At 38.2% G+C, this 17,549-nt stretch overlaps 2 protein-coding genes across 3 annotated transcripts in view; one reads left to right on the top strand and one right to left on the bottom strand.

Annotated features, from left to right (window-relative positions):
- The window catches only part of OLFML2B (olfactomedin like 2B), a 56,633-nt gene extending 55,201 nt beyond the window's left edge, over window positions 1–1,432 (top strand). The window contains exon 8 of the mRNA XM_015832013.2: window positions 446–1,432. Within this exon, the coding sequence (XP_015687499.2) occupies window positions 446–1,047 (602 nt within the window). The 3' untranslated portion in view covers window positions 1,048–1,432. The remainder of the gene's footprint in view (window positions 1–445) is intronic.
- A 4,689-nt stretch (window positions 1,433–6,121) lies between these two features.
- ATF6 (activating transcription factor 6) overlaps window positions 6,122–17,549 on the bottom strand; it is a 142,271-nt gene continuing 130,843 nt past the window's right edge. Inside the window, exon 13 of one of the 2 annotated variants that reach the window (XM_015832011.1) lies at window positions 6,122–10,223. In XM_015832011.1, the coding sequence (XP_015687497.1) occupies window positions 10,015–10,223 (209 nt within the window). In that variant the 3' untranslated portion in view covers window positions 6,122–10,014. The remainder of the gene's footprint in view (window positions 10,224–17,549) is intronic. The other variant, XM_015832010.1, reaches the window with a different exon arrangement.

The raw sequence follows: 17,549 nt of genomic DNA, 5'->3' as shown, positions 1-17,549 counted from the left end.
TATAATTACTCCCTTGACTCTGCTGGCAAAGAGGGGAAGAGAACCTGTGGCTTAGTGGCTAAATCACTGCCTAGTATGTATAACTTTCCAGGTTCGAATCCCATAAAGGGTATGGCTAACTGATGAAGGCAAAAAAGCCAGAAATGGTCCATCTTAGTCTCCCAATTTAATTCTTTACTCTTTGTCAGAAAAAAGAAATGATAAAATCTACAGAAAAAAATGGGGGAAAATAAATTTCACATCTAGTTAGTATGTCTCAGATTAGGAGTTCAGTAACACATGAGTAAATCTCCAGATTTAATCTTTGACATCTTCCTGAAATCCTGAACAGCTGCCACTAAGCAGAGGGTAGAATGTGTCTGTTGGAATCTTCCCAGGAAACATATGTGCAAGTAGGATTAGGATCAAGTGTGCTTTTAAAATTATTATACCATCTGTTTCCTAGGCCGATGGAGTAACTCGTACAAGTTGCCCTACAGTTGGATGGGAACAGGCCATGCTGTCTTTAATGGTTCTCTCTACTACAACCGAGCCTTCACCCGCAACCTCATTAAGTATGACCTAAAGCAGCGCTATGTGGCTGCCTGGGCCATGTTGCATGATGTAGCCTATGAGGAGGAGACCCCTTGGCGTTGGCGCGGCCATTCAGATGTAGATTTTGCTGTGGATGAAAATGGCCTATGGATCATTTATCCTGCCATTAATTATGATAGCTTCAACCAAGAGGTGATTGTCCTCAGCAAACTCAATGCCATGGATCTGAGCACCCGTAAGGAGACCACTTGGCAGACGGGTCTGCGCAAGAACTTCTATGGCAACTCCTTTGTCATCTGTGGTGTCCTCTATGCTGTTGACAGCTACAACAAGAGAAATGCTAATATTTCATATGCATTCGACACACACACCAATACCCAGATCATCCCCCGCCTGCTCTTTGAAAATGAGTATTCCTACACCACTCAGATAGACTACAATCCCAAGGATCGGCTCCTTTATGCTTGGGACAATGGCCACCAGGTTACTTACAATGTCATTTTTGCTTATTAAGGACACAAGGGAGTGATTTTAGTGGGCCACAGCACCTTTTTTATATAAACATGCTTGTTTTTAATTCTATAAATCAGAGTAAATGTGTGGGTTTTAAAAAAGTTTTTTAAAAATAAAATTGGACTGTAGAACAGTCCATATACCAAATCAACCCTTTTATTTTGGGTATACAGTAACTTTTTATATTGAATATATTGCCTACCCTGAAACAATGGGACCTCTGTCTTCATTAACTCTGCCAAGTGCAGACACCCCAAAGGGGAAAACCACAGGTCTTTTGCCTTTTCTTATTGTAATAGAAAATTTGGTTTGGATGAGAAACCCCTCCAAAGTTAACATTTTATAATAAAATATCAGTGTTGAAACTCAATAAACTAATGTCCTGTTCACATTTCTGCTGTTACTCCATGCTTCTCTTTTCTTCTTATCAGCTCCTACATGACTTTATAGGGTTTCTGCCTAAACTGCTGTGGTTTTTTTACATTCACTTTATAGTTCAGACTGCAATTCTGTGGTATTTGGGAGGCTCCAGGAGCTGTAATACTGTAACCTTCATCATTTGCAGGCAGAGAGAAAGATGTGCTGTTCCTTTGGCTGAGGACAGAAGGGTTCATAACTATGCCTCCACTACTCGGGGTGCTCTGATCTGCAGATGATAATTGCAAAGGGGGGGGGAGAGAAAGATTTGAATCTGCAAAGTTAATCCCCTTTCTGAAGGTTGTTTACCTGGAATACAGGAAAAACTATCCATAGCTGGATAGTGCCAACCCCCATCTGCCATGGCAGGCAGCTTAATCCATAGAAGCCTGTCCTAGATGATAGATGCAGATCCTTTAGCCCCCGCACTCCCTTGCCTCAGTGCTGGTGTAGTGGCTGGATTCAACACCCAGGAGTTGGCAAAAAACTGAACTAGCAGGAAATCTTCTGCTTCTAATTGTTTAACACAGAGATGAGTCAATTGTTTGTGATGAAAAATTAATTGAGCAAAGCAAGGACATAATGGTAAGAGTTGTTTAATGTTAAACAGGCAACGTTTGGTAGCATCAAGAATGGATCTTGGAGGAAAATGCATATGGGAGAAAAGCAAGCGTAAACAACTGAATGAGTGCTTACTTAGTATCATACTTAGCTCGGTATGGGTCAGTTCCATTTTCGGAGTGTTATCCTGTTGACAGATAAGGCAAATGGACAGAATCCTGAGGCTCTTTGCATAATTTATTTCCAATGAGTCATTGGATAGAAGAAACGCAGACAAAAATGCTCTGGATGAGGAAAAGCACATTTCACAGCATGGTTGCTGCAAAAAATGAGGATGAGAAAAAGCTATTTGAAATACGTATAGAAAGAAAAAGCTGCAGAAGACAGATGAAAGTTAAAAATGATTAAATTAAAAGAATCAACAACGTAGAGTGATTTTGATAGGAACAAAGGAATTGGTTTGGAAATGGATGAAATGGATTAAACAAACCATTGTCAACAGAGTGAATGGTATTAAAAATAAAAGTGACGAAATTGTCTAGGATGAAACTAAAATGAGGGAATGTGTAAAAGAGTATTTTAGAGGCTTGGGTGGGGATGTTAAAGATTGGGAATGAAGCAAATGCTGTTTATCCAAGTATGAAATCAATCAATCAATCAATCAATCAATTAAAGGATTGTTCATCTGCTACATGTAGCATCTTCCCCCAAAACCTTAAGTGGTGCCTAGTGAGTATGGAAGAGTGGACAAATGGAAATTGATGAAGTCTTCCTGCAAAATTCCTTCCTAATGATGACATTTTCAAGATACAATCCATTCTTGGTAAGGTGCTTTCACCAAGGATAACCTCAATCATCTCTTGGTCAACTGAACTTATGTCTACGTAAGTACTCCCACAATTACAGCTTTTGTCATTAAAAATATATCATTTGTTGAAATTGTTTCCTCTCACCTTTGCTAATACTTGGCTTTTACATTATTGAAAGATTACCACAAGCATCCTGGAAAACAGCAAATGTATCCAGGGAATTTGCTTGGGGGAAGCATACATTTAAAGGTATCTTTACATTTGGCAAGAACAGTGTCTTTCCCTGAATAAATTCAGACACAAAAGGGGAGTTGCAAATCATGACATGCCTCTGAAATGTGCTTTTATTATATTAAATAAACCTATAGATAGTAGGGATAGGAGAATGTGACTGTGAATTTGGATACACACACACACACACACACACACACACACAAGTGACAATTATTGACAATTTCAGCTATTTTATAATAGTAGTAGTAGTAGTAGTAGTAGTGATAGTAGTAGTAGTAGTAGTAGTAGTAGTAGTAGTAGTAGTAAAGTTGGAAGGGACCTTGGAGGTCATCTAGTCCAACCCCCTGCTCAGGCAGGAAACCCTATACCATTTCAGACAAATGACTGTCCATTCTCTTCTTCTTAAAAACTTCCAGTGTTTGAGCATTCAATGCTTCTGGAGGCAGGTTGTTCCACTGGTTAATTGTTCTGTCAGGAAGTTTCTCCTTAGTTCTAGGTTGCTTCTCTCCTTGCTTAGTTTCCATCCGTTGCTTCTTGTCCTGCCTTCTGGCGCCTTGGAAAATAGCTTAACTCCCTCTTCTTTGTGGCAGCCCCTGAGACATTGGAACACTGCTATCATGTCCCTCCTCGTCCTTCTCTTCATTAAACTAGACATAACCAATTCCAGCAGCCTTTCCTTATATGCTTTAGCCTCCAGTCCCCTAATCATCTTTGTTGCTCTTCTCTGTACTCTTTCTAGAGTCTCAACATCTTTTTTACATTGTGGTGACCAAAACTGGATGCAGTATTCCAAGTGTGGCCTTACCAAGGCATTGTAAAGTGGTATTAATACTTCACGTGATCTTGATTCTATCCCTCTGTTAATGCAGCCTAGCACTGTGTTGGCCTTTTTGGCAGCTGCAGCACACTGCTGGCTCATATTTAAGTGATTGCCCACTAGGACTCCGAGGTCCCTCTCACAGTTATTGAGCAAGGTATCCCCTATACTATACCTGTACATTTGGTTTTTCTTGCCTAAATATAGAACCTTTTTTCACCATTGAATTTCATTTTGTTAGATAGCGCCCAATGTTCAAGTCTGTCCAGATCCTCCTGTATCCTAAGCCTGTCTTCTGGAGTGTTGGCTATTCCTGCCAGCTTGGTGTCGTCTGCAAATTTGATGATTTCCCCATCTATCCCCTCGTCCAAATCGTTGATGAAGATGTTGAAGAGCACTGGGCCCAGAACAGAGCCCCGGGGCACCCCATTACACACTTCCCTCCATGTAGATGCGGTTCCATTGAGGACCACATGCTGAGTACAGCCGGTCAGCCAGCTACAGATCCATCTGGTGGTGGTGCTGTCTACCCCACATTTTTCTATCTTGTCAAGTAGTAGGTTGTGATCTACTTTATCAAATGCCTTACTGAAGTCCAAGTAAATTATATCCACAGCATTCTTCTGATCCACTAATTTTGTCACTTGGTCAAAGAATGCAATAAGCTCTGTCTGCCTTGGTTTCCTGGTCTGTGATGCAACATCTCTTTTGATTCCTTCTTCTGCCTGGTTATTGTTTTAGCACTTGGCAATGAAGGGTGGCTGTCCTCTAGTCTAAGTGAAAGAATTGCACCTTCCTCTGAGCTGGCAGCACATTCCCTCCAATGCTGATGAAGCCATTGAGACGAGGAGAAATTCTACTGTGGGATGTAAATCTGTATGAGCCCCAGCTATGGTCTCCTTCAGCTGCAATGGGATCAAGCAGGGTCAATCACCCTACCCATAACCAATGCTCTGTTTGGGTTTCAGAGTGATTTTATTTCATATTTTGGGATGGCACTCTAGTATCTATTGAAAGGCATGAATAATAGACTATAAAATGCAACATCCACACAATCAAATAGAATAGAACTGGAAGGGACCTTGGAGGTCTTCTAGTCCAGCCCCCTGCTCAAGCAGGATCTATACCATCTCAGACAAGTGACTACAGTATTTAGCCTATTTTTAAAAATCTCCAGTGATGGAGTGCCACGATTTCTGAAGGCAAGCTATTCCACTGGTTAATTGTCCTCACTGTCAGAAAGTTTCTCCTTAATTCCAGGTTGCCTCTCTCTCTGATCAGTTTCCAACCATTGTTTCTTGTCCTGCCCTCTGGTGCTTTGGTGAATAACGTGACCCCCCTCTTCTTTGTGGCAGCCCCTTAAGTCTGGGATACTGCTATCATGTCTCCCCTATTTCTTCTTTTCTTTAGTCTAGCCAAACCCAAGTCCTGCAGCCGTTCTTAGTATGTTTTAGTCTCCCAGGCCTTGGATCATCTTAGTTGCTCTTGTCTGATTTTTTTTCCAAACTCTCAACATCTTTTTTTGTGATATGGTGACCAAAATTGGTTGCAGTATTCCAGGTGTGGTCTTACTAGGGTTTTATAAATACTTCACGTGATCTTGATTCTATGCTTCTATTTATATAACCCAGGATTGTATTAGCTTTTTTGGCGGCTGCTGCAGGTGAAAAATATGCTTGTGCTTTGAACATTCTACCCCAGGGTTGTTAGGAAGGCAATTTCTGATTTGCTGAGTAATCCTAAAGCATCAGTGTTGAAGCTCTTTGCTCAATTGAGAAAAGCAGTAATCTCCCCAAAGAGGGGTGCCTTCAATCATTATCTTCTATATTCTGCAAAACTGAGGATAGTGCTTGGAGGACAGGAAAGGAAAAAAGGAGGAACAAGGAGGGGTAGTTGGTAGATGGACTAAGAACTCTTTAGCCAAGAGATGAGGGAGACTTTGAGAGATTGGGGCAGTCTATAATACATACTTCTTATTAGGGAAGAAGGGGCCTGCGAGAGTGAAGTTGAAATGATTTCCCAGTTTGTAATAGGGAATGATCCTCAGTCCCGAGTTTTATATTTTTAACACTTTCACAAAGTTATCTGAGCACACTAACTCCCATTTATTTCTTAGTTATGTTGTTTACTCGTAATCCTGCCAATGTTCCATTAAACTGCCTTCCTTACTGCTCTAGGCAGTATTACAGTATCCTGTAACAGGTGAATTCAATGGCATGCAGATATAAAAACAAATACCACAGCTCTACATGTATATTTTATTTATTTTTTGGAAGAGAATCTAAACATAGAGTAGTAATTCTTGAATGTGATGTCCCAGTAGTAGGATAATTTCGATTCCAGGTATCTTGTTTAAAGACCAAAAACAAAAGACAATGCAATTGCTCTTCCAACAGTAATTACAGATAACAAAAACGATTTCTTATTCAGATGTTTCAAAGAAATAAGCACAATATTGAAACAAGGAAATAATTTAATTACCAAAACAAACAGATAAACCAAAAAAGCACATTAAGTACAAACTTAAAAAAATTGTTAAGAGTAGGCCATTGAATTCAGTGTCTCTTAAATTAACTAAACCTACTTTACATCATTACTCAAAGCACAGATCCAACCTAATGTGCAAGATATTATTTTAACATTGCTTAAAGATGTTACAGTCTTTAAAGAAAACACCCAAGACATCTTAGGTTTTTGTGAAAGTGTTGTCCATATACTTTCTCAGAAGAGGAAGGCTGTTTGTTTTTAATAAAGTGTTCTGCAAAGAATTGTATTTCCAGCACAGCAATAAAAAAGCAACACTGGACATTTACTCAGCCAAAGGCAGTCGGCCAATTTTGGACAGGCAATATTGAAGAAATGCTGAGGCTGGCAGGAGAACAGCTCAAAACTGATTTCCACAGTTGGCCAGACTAGAGATGAACAAGGGCCCTCAAGAAGGGAAAGAGTTTTTCAAACAGGAAAGGATACTTAAGGCAGAGAAAAAATAAAGACAAGCATAGTTCTGACTGACTCAAAGTCTTGAATTCTCTTTCCCCCACCCTAGTGATTCTTCTTTTCATAAGGTACATTTTTCCACCAGTAGATACTTATAAGGACTGTAGTCAAGATTATATATTTAGCAAAATTAGATCTGGGATACTTTGATATTCAAGACCACTGCTAGATTTTGGTTGGCAATTAGCTTCATGGACCTATAACGTAGTTTGACTGCAAAAGCTTTTTATTATAACACTAACATATAAGATGCAGAAAAAAATTAGCTGAACTAAAAATGCTTCTCATCTGGCAATTTTTTAATGATCTTGGGTCAGATTAATCTGAAAACCAGGATAACTACCAAGATTTATGTTCAAGATACCAAAGAAAACTTCTAGTAAACTGCTGATCTGTTCCCTACTGTTTTTTAAAAAGTGCACACTCAAACATCTTTTTGTTTATTTCTACAGCATCAAATTGCACATAATATGGATGTCTATAGGGAACATTTAACAGGGAAAAGCTTTCTCCTGATTGTGGCACAAAGGAACATCAGCATCCAAGTGAACAACGCCTTCTTTAATCAAATAATGTTTACAAAACATTACTCAATTTCCAGTAAGAGCCAGACAAATTTTCTCTAAAAAAATAGAATTGTTTTGTCCCTCAAGAGAAAACAATTCTGAGATCCTTAGCTCCATATACACTGCAACTTCTTGTGACAGAAATTAATTTTTAACAAGTAATTTCATGCTATTGTCAAGGCAGGGTTATGCATCGTGCTTCCGATGTTTTGTATATCAATGTTCATAGCGCTCTACAGAATAACTAATAAAAAAGGATTCTTGCCATGTGAGAAGCCTACTGTACACAACACAAACAAGAAATGTGGCAGAGCAGGTGGAAAATATGGGGTGAAGTTGACTTGGACCTAATTGTGCTGCCAGTTTCTTTTTTTGTTCTGTAAGGATTTTAGTTTTATGCTGTTCAATTATTTTGCTACTGGTTTATAGTGGGTTGTTATCTTTAATTTTGTTAGGTTTTGTCCAGTCACTCTTGATGCTTTTGAAGAAAGACTTCAAATATATATATATATTCAAATTTACATATCATTGACTTTACCTTACTTATATCCAGTAGTTGATGTGTGTAAATAACAGCACAGAAAATAAATAAAGCTGATAGATTTTCAGGTTAAAGTATACACATGTAATATTACAACTCCTATGCAATCTGTTATCCACAGAAGTTAACATATCAATGAACGAACCCACAACACAGAATTTTGCCCACTCCTTTTCAGGGAAGACTCTATCGCTGTTCATCTCTTGCACTTTCATCCGTCATTATATTGCTCATATGTGTACACTGCTCATACATTTGCATTAATACCCGTTCAATGCCTGAAGTAGTTTTTTGTGGAAGTTGTGATAATCTTTAATAAAGTAGGATTGCAAGATATGAAAGTGGAATTTTGAAGATCAAACAAGGTCACACACATGCAGAAGGGAAGAAAAGCAGACGATGCCTATGCAATGGAAGTTAGCCAATGGAGGTTTTCTTTGCTGAGAGGCACACAAAGTTTTGCCCGTGACTCATACGTTCTTCACTTATTTGAAGAAGCCTTTTACATTCAGAGCTTATTTGTCCACTTCACAAATGCTTAGCCAAGTGCTCCTTCCTCCTCACTAGTCTTACCTTTACTATGAAATCTGTCCTGAGGGTATTTACATCTAAAGAAGGCTCAGATATTTGATAAGAAATAAATACCTTAGTTTATGCAGTATTATGCTCTAGTTTGCATCACCTGCAAATATCTATGCGTCAGGCAACACATCCTCCCTTATTCCAAATAAAAATCTCAAAGTACATCCCAATGTGGGTATCCTATATGCCCAATGTGGGCATAAACTATGTCAATGGAAGAAGTGGAGTGGAAAAGGCAGAGAACCTGTTTTCATTGATCTAGCGCTCTCAATATGAATTGGGGCCTTTCCACTTGAACACACTCTTTTTGATCCTTCCCTGTTGCCAAACCAGAGGACATAAATTATTCTAATAAGCAAATTCATGCAGGAAGCGCATGAAGATGTGCACACATGAACATAGCTTCTCTCTAGAATATCTGGCCTTTGGCTCTCTTCTACAACCTGGGCCAATAAATAAGCGTCACTTGCCCCGATTCCAGTACATTCACTTAATATTTAGCCCAAAGTAATAGGAGTGTAGTGGTCAAAACAAAGCTTTTCATTAGTAATTTTGCAAGTCTCGGTCAATAGGTGCCCTTGAAACTGGTTCAGATACACTCTGACAGAATTTTAATTTCTATAATAGCACTAGAAAGATTTTCCCAGTAACAATACTTTACAAATTTGCACATAATTAAAGGGTGGTATCAACAAAACATCTGTATCTTATGTAACAAATGCAAAACAGCTGGACTGGGCATTTGTTGTATAATAAAGTACCGGGAAAAGCCAGTGTAGGATATAGTACTTTGTCTAGAGACTGAATAAAATAATAAAAAAGTACTGAAAATACAGAGTGTAGCAAAGAATGGCTTAAGCTCTAATTTGGTGAACAAGAATCTGTAGTTCCTTATTTTCCTCCTCCTGGTAAAATGAAGCAGGAATGAAAACCCAGAATAAGATTGAGTAAAGAATGCAAAGTATAAACTCTACAGACAAACTGAAATTAAAAATAAAACAAATATAAATAATTAGTGACAGACAACCTGTATTCCATATGTGGCCCCTACATTTCTTCTTCAGAAACTGCCAAGAAATTGATATTTATTTCTAAGAAGGTAATGGAAAGCAAAGACATTTAGTGCCCATCCCTAATCCCAGGAATTAATTAACCCCACAGAAGCCAAACTTCCATCAATAACATTATTTTACCCATTGCAATTTTAGCATTTCTTTTAACAAAGTGAAGTTCTTAGGCCCATAAATATTGCCTTACAAAGATGGCAGATAATCTAGACAGAGTGGGCGAGAAATTAATTTTTGGCTAGGTCTAAAAGCAGAATCCTGAAATCCAGAAACCTCAAGCTATTGTCTAATACAGGATACTGCCCCTGAAATTGCCATGGCAAACCCACATGGGTCACCTATCTCCCAGCAAGTATGAAAGCCTCATTCTGAGAGCCTACTGGGGTGATTCAGTGATTGTTCTGACAGCAGGAGCTGCCTCTGGAACGGTTGGAGGAGAATGATAAAAGGAAGTTGTGTGGTTCCTCTGCTGTTCTCGAAGGTAAGGTGGGATGGATGAGCTTTTGATGTGCAGGATCCTGGTGTCCATTACTTCAGTGTCTATCTGCATCATAACTTCATAGTCTTGCCCATTAATGATTTTCTCTACAAAAGGACAGAAGAAGGAAGAATTAATCAGAAATAAATATCTTGGGGGTATAAGAGGAAAAAACAACCCATGGTCAACTATATGATAGAGATATATATGAACCAATGACTTCACAGAAGCAATGGTACCCGCAATTTATTTAGAAAAATGGCAGAGAAACAAAAGCAAGAAAGTGATTTAGGACAAATAATAAGCCTACTTCTAAAAGAAGAGTCAAAATATTTTAAAACATCCTGTATATAATAAAGGCTTCACACTTTCAGATTTAGTTATATTATTTATCTTCTTTTGAAGAATGCTCAGCAAATGCTGATGGTTTAGGATCAATTCAAGCAGTATCTAAAAGTCTGAGAATGACACAAGTATTATTGTAATATGGTTTCAAGCAAAGTATTTTTGAAAGCTGAATTTGCAAGATTGAATACTACTTTTTTCAGATGTTTTGATAATTTTATTGTTGTAACTTCTAATACTTCAGTAACTATGGAAAAACTTTTGCCAGTTTATTCTATGGTTAAGCCCCAATATTTTTCAATCTTTTCAGTTCCTTTTGAGATACCCTACTGCCACTTGGTATTATCAATCTATAAGCAACATATTTTTTCAGCTACTGTAATGTCTGATGTATTGCAGTATAATTGAATTTGGAAGTCTCATAACATTTTTGCATGATCATTCTGAGTCATTTTATCAATGTTGTCAGCATACCTATACTTTCACATACTGTCAAATTCATATATTTTAGATACATTCCAGTATATTATTTCTGCCACACATTTATTTTATAAGGACAACTTTGCTACATCTACTTACTGAGTGGTTTAACAGCTTTATATTTTCTTTGCATAAGCTGCATCTGAAGTTGCTTCCAGTTTTTCAAGTTTTTGTTTTTATGTTATTTTTTGCTAGTGTCTATTCTTGAGCTGCAAATTATTAGTCTTACTGTTCCATTCCTGGTGGATGCAGTATGAAGCCACTGCTTTTTATTTCTTTTGACCGTGCAAACCTTTTATCTTTCCAATTTTTCATTCACTGTTTTAACTGTTTTGATTTTTGCATGCTGCCCTTGATGCTGTCACAATCAAAAAAGTTTCCTTGAACACATCAATTATCATTTCCTCTTTGCCTGATTTTAGGTACGGTAATCATTTAAATGTTTGATGTCATCCTCCATTGCTTGTTTCTACAACAACCACAACAAACCAATTTTCTTTGGTACAAATGCTACACTCTTTGGAGGTAGCACACACTGTACTGTTGTTAAGTTTTCAGGTCTTGCAATCCAAAGCATTTAGTTTGGCTTGTATTCAGTCTTACTACTGGGCAGCATATTACAGTAACAGCATATATTACTCGCTTTGAATATATTAGCACCTGTAAGGACCCGCTTCAAAACCTCATCCCAAGAAAGCAGAACTCTTGGAATGGAATCATCCCAAAAGGAACTTTTATTAGGAGAAGTTGATAACAGGCATAGAAGGCAAGATATGAGGGTTTCCCGCTCAAATCAACAGGTTAAAGGAGCAAAAAGCAAACCCCACCCCAATAGTTCATCCGGTCAGTTCAAACAGGCCAATCCCCAGGTGTTAAGTCCGCTGTGGGAATGAGACTGATAAGACTCCGTTCCCACAGCTGTGAAAACGTTGTTGGGTCTTCCAAAACTCCAAAGTGAATAGCATCCCCCTATCGAATATAATCCGTTGTGGGGCTCCATGTAGTCAATGAGCTGTACGAATAACCAGTGGCGGTGGGGATTTTCTGGCGTGGGATAAAATGTACTTGTTTAGAGAATAAGTCCAATACAACCCAAATTAACATATTTTCCCCACTGTCTGGTAATTCCACAATAAAGTCCATATCCCCTCGTCCAAATCGTTGATGAAGATGTTGAAGAGCACTGGGCCCAGAACAGAATCCTGGGGTACCCCATTACACACTTCCCTCCATGTAGATGCGGTTCCATTGAGGACCACACGCTGCGTACGGCCGGTCAGCCAGCTACGGATCCATCTGGTGGTGATGCTGTCTAACCCACATTTTTCTATCTTATCAAGTAGTAGGTTGTGATCTACTTTATCAAATGCCTTACTGAAGTCCAAGTAAATTATATCCACAGCATTCCTCTGATCCACTAATTTTGTCACTTGGTTAAAGAATGCAATAAGATTTGTCTGGCATGATATGTTTTTGACAAACCCATGTTGGCTTTTAGTAATGACTTTGTTTGCCTCTAGGTGTTCGTTGATTTGTTGTTTGATTATTTTTTCCAGAATCTTCCCAGGTATTGAGGTCAGGCTGATAGGTCTGTAATTTCCTGGGTCCATTTTTTTCCCCTTTTTTGAAGATGGGAACTACATCAGCTCTTTTCCAGTCCTCCGGTAGTTCCCCAGTGCTCCAGGATCTTTGAAAAATATAGTTCAGTGGTTCTGAGATCACATCTGCCAGTTCCTTGAGAACCCTGGGGTGTAATCCATCTGGTCCTGGTGATTTGAACTCATCTAGACTGGACAGGTGCTCACTTACCGTTTTCTTGCCTATCTTAACTTGCGTTTCTATTGTTTTTTATGGCACTATTTTTGGTAGGTTGGTCTGTTTTTTCCCTTTGTGTAAAGACAGATGCAAAAAACGAGTTAAATAGTTCTGCTTTCTCCCTGTTGTTTGTCACCTTCTTGCCACTTTCCCCCACTAATGGACCAATCATTTCCTTCACTTTTTACATGTTGAAAGAAGCTTTTTTTGTTATTTTTGACTTTGGTCGCAAGCCTTAGTTCATTTTGAGCCTTAGCTTTCCTCACTTCATCTTTGCAGGCTCGGGCTATTTGTTGATATTCTGACTTAGTTATGTGCCCCTCTTTCCACTTTCTATACTATTCTATTCTCTTCAAGGTCACAGTAGCTCAAGACCTCTTAAACACTGTCCTCCTCTGATTTAGCCAAACCAGAGATGAATTACCAGTCAATGAAAGTAATCTGGCCTCTTAGGACAACATGAAGACTGCAGAATTTTATTCAAGGCACTTCTTAACATTTGCCACTTTTTGTCACCTCATACAGAACATTAATAGCTAAAATGTTACCTGCTCTTTTTGCTTTTCTTTCCCTTTGGTGAAAGTATGGCACAAATGGAGGAAGTTTAGAATAGAATAGAGCTGGGACCTTGGAGGTCTTCTAGTCCAGCCCCCTGCTCAAGCAGGAGGACCTATACCATCCCAGACAGTTTCTCCTTAAGCTGGAAGGGCCTTCAGACACCAGCTGTCTTGTACTTTACATAATCTTGAGTGGGTATTTATGGCTCAGGTTCAGCCAATTACTTGATGAAATAATAATAACAACAACAACAATAATAATAATAACAATAATAACAACAACAATAAAGTTGGAAGGGACCTTGGAGGTCATCTAATTCAACCCCCTGCTCAGACAGGAAACCCTATACCATTTCAGACAAATGGCTGTCCAGTCTCTTCTTAAAAACTTCCAGTGTTGGAGCATTCACAACTTCTGGAGGCAGGTTGTTCCACTGATTAATTGTTCTAACTGTCAGGAAATTTCTCCTTAGTTCTAGGTTGCTTCTCTCTTTGGTTAGTTTCCATCCAAGATTGATGGCACAATTAAAAATGGTCTGCCCTTTTGGGAAGTATATCATATTGGACGTGATGATGTATGCCTCAACTGTATTCCATTTGACTAATGTAACACATTTACATAGGGCTGCCTTCACAAGAATTTGGAAACCTAAGATAATTCAGTTGAGGCCAGACAACAGAACAGATTCCTTTCCAGGGAACAGCTGATTTCTTAATCTAAGGAGCTTTGATGTTTTTGGTGCATTTCTGAGCACAATGGAAGTGATGTTATATACAAAGTCCTAAATAATTTGCAACCAGAAGGCTCACATTCCCCCAAATGAACTTGGCCTTGAGCGAGGCCCCCCTTTTTATCCTCCCTAATCACAGGGAATATGAAAAAATAAGAGGTTTTTTGGGATACACTATCTCTGTATCTTTCGGCTAATGAAGGCCAGATGAGTATTCTCTGTGGCAACTTTTTTCTTGCAAAGACAATTTTCTTTAACTTTGGCATTTAAATTGGTTTATTTATGAAATAAGCTTTTACTGGTTGGGTGCTATTTAGTCTTTAACTAACACATTTATAGTTTGCTGTGAATTAAATTTATCTTTTCCGATGCATATTTAACTGCTGTTAGTCATTTTGAACACCATTTCTGGCAGAAAAATGGGCAAAATTGCAATAGGAACTATTTCAATTCCTACCCCCTTTCTTGGTTTGGAAGCTATAATTAAAACCACCTCACTTAATTAAGGTATAAGATTATGTAGGATTACCCTGAATAATCTTATTCTTCATTAAGACTAATGAAGCTTGTCTGAAGCTATTCCCATAACATATGCAATCAACCTCTCTTCTTCCCCCTTAACATTTTTGCATACATGCCAGCTGGCCTTCAAACTTGCACCATCCCAATACCTCTCAGTAGGTGGCCAGCTACAGGTGAGAGGTTCACTCCAAAGAATTCTGCAGACCGAACTGCCCCTGGTTATTTTTGTTCTTGTTGTTTATTTTCTGAATGAGTTAAACGTCTGTAGTGAAGCAGTACTCTTCACTGGTATCTAGAAAAGTTTGATTCTCTTTAGTGAGAATTTAATAGCCTCATGAGCAAGGATGTAGCAAAACAGAAAATATACCCCTAGAGAAGGAAATGCCACCCTGATCATGCCTAGTCTGAAATTTTACTATACCCCCACTCCTGTTATAAACAAGTATCTAAAGAATTCTGATAATTGAAAACCACAAATCTTAAAGTTGCTAAGATTGAAAAACACAGATTCAAAGAATAATTTGTATCCTAAGGCATATGTGGAAGACTACAACTTGAAATGTAGGAAGACCACACAGTAAAAAAGTATAAATAATTGAATAAGATGAAAGATAGAAGGGTATAGAGATATACAATAAATGGTACAAAATGAAATTCAATGGTGAAAAAAGTAAGGTTCTACATTTAGGCAAGAAAAACCAAATGTACAGGTATAGTATAGGGGGTACCTTGCTCAATAGTAGTAACTGTGAGAGGGATCTCGGAGTCCTAATGGACAATCACTTAAATATGAGCCAGCAGTGTGCTGCAGCTGCCAAAAAAGCCAACACAGTGCTGGGCTGCATTAACAGAGGGATAGAATCAAGATCACATGAAGTGTTAATATCACTTTACAATGCCTTGGAATACTGCATTCAGTTTTGGTCACCACGATGTAAAAAAGGATGTTGAGACTCTAGAAAGAGTACAGAGAAGAGCAACAAAGATGATTAGGGGACTGGAAGCTAAAACATATAACGAACAGTTGCTGGAATTGGATATGTCTAGTTTAACGAAGAGAAGGACGAGGGGGGACATGATAGCAGTGTTCCAATATCTCAGGGGCTGTCACAAAGAAGAGGGAGTCAAGCTATTCTCCAAGGCGCCTGAAGGCAGGACAAGAAGCAACGGATGGAAACTGATCAAGGAGAGAAGCGACCTAGAACTAAGGAGAAACTTCCTGACAGTTAGAACAATTAACCAGTGGAATAATCTGCCTCCAGAAGTGGTGAATGCTCCAACACTGGAAGTTTTTAAGAAGAGACTGGACAGCCGTTTGTCCGCAATGGTGTAGGGTTTCCTGCCTGAGCATGGGGTTGGACTCAATGACCTCCAAGGTCCCTTCCAACTTTATTATTATTATTATTATTATTATTATTATTATTATTATTATTATTATTATTATTATTATTATTAAGTTTTATTTTAAAAAATGAAAAGTTAATATGCTGCATTGCAAAGTGCGTATCTTTGGCATTCTTCTTTACTTCCAAGTATTCTTTTGGGACCCAAAAGCTTTCAAAGAAAATAAAACAGATATGCAGTTAAAATTCAGCATTGCTTTTGAAAGGGTGTCCATCTTTCAAAAAAAAAAAGAGCAAAAATATGAGGGATAGAAGAGAATGTCCTATGGAAGAGGGAGCCTCAGGGTGTGACAAAATTCCATTTCAATGTTGTCATTGTTCCACGTTTGTTCACTGATCCAAAAAATTGGGGGCTTTGCCCTATACTGAGCCAGGTATTGGTCAATCTCATTTAGTAATTGTCTTTTATAGGACCTCAATCCAATTTTCTCAGCCTTTTCGAACATTGCTTTCCACTTTCAAAGAATGAACTCAACTACAAAATGTCATTTCTCCCCTACATACAGAGAAAATGAGTTCAGTTTGGCCCTAAATTTCAACTCCATGATTAATTATCTCCCAATCATGAAGCCTCTAATTTAATAATCATAACAAAATAGATGTTAAAATATAAGATTTAATTTGTCTCACATGAAACCCAAAGCAGATGTGTAATAATGTATTACAGAAATAGCGAAAGATCTGACCAAGAACTAGAGTGTTCCCCGGGCCTCTTTATAGGAACCCAATGACATTAATTGTGGGGATAGGAAGTCCACTCATTTTAAAGTACTTTGAAATACTGGCTTTCAGACAAAACAGGCCCTGAGGGGGAGAGTGAGGGAGAGCTTTGGTAAGGGCTTCATTTGAGATCTTCCAAGGTGCTTATGGAGACAAAGCACATTAGATGCCACTGGCAGCATCCAAATATCTTCTTTCAGCCCGGAAACATAGTAGCCATAATCTGGGCAAAATGTTACCTTAGTCTTTGGACAAATGAAAACATTTAATGATAAAATATGGGATATACATGAAACTTAATCCATTGTGAAGTTCTTGGTGTTCTCCAAGATTAATTATTTACACACCTTTTATTACCTGACTAGGTAACATCTTCAGTGCTAGAAGGCATTGGGACTTGCTCTCTATTTATATATAGTAGCTTGACCTGTCAATATTGGTGAGGTTATTATTTTCTCCCTGGTAGTTCCTTGATTAGGCTGTTGCTTACTAATTGATTGTTGAATCTCATAGGGCTTATTATAGAGTTTTTAGAATGAAGAAAAAAAAGGAAGTTTCAGGACAAGATTTATTCGACATTTTAATGGGGGGACAAATACCACCATCTTGGAGGTGTGCATTTATTTCACTTATACCGAAGGAGGACCAAGACACGACCCAGCCCAAAAATTATAGACCAATATCTTTATTGAATACGGATTATAAGATTTTTGCAAAAATATTAGCCAATAGACTAATGCAAGTAATGAAACAGATTATTCATGTGGATCAGTCTGGATTTATAAATGGAAGATATATGAAGAACAATGTTAGACAAATTGTGAACTTGTTGGAGTATTTGGATAAAAATAATCAAATCC

Source organism: Protobothrops mucrosquamatus, unplaced genomic scaffold (assembly GCF_001527695.2).
Source record: "Protobothrops mucrosquamatus isolate PMUCROS unplaced genomic scaffold, P.Mucros_1.0 scaffold_294, whole genome shotgun sequence".
NCBI lineage: Eukaryota > Metazoa > Chordata > Lepidosauria > Squamata > Viperidae > Protobothrops > Protobothrops mucrosquamatus.
This window is presented reverse-complemented; position numbering and strand designations above follow the sequence as displayed.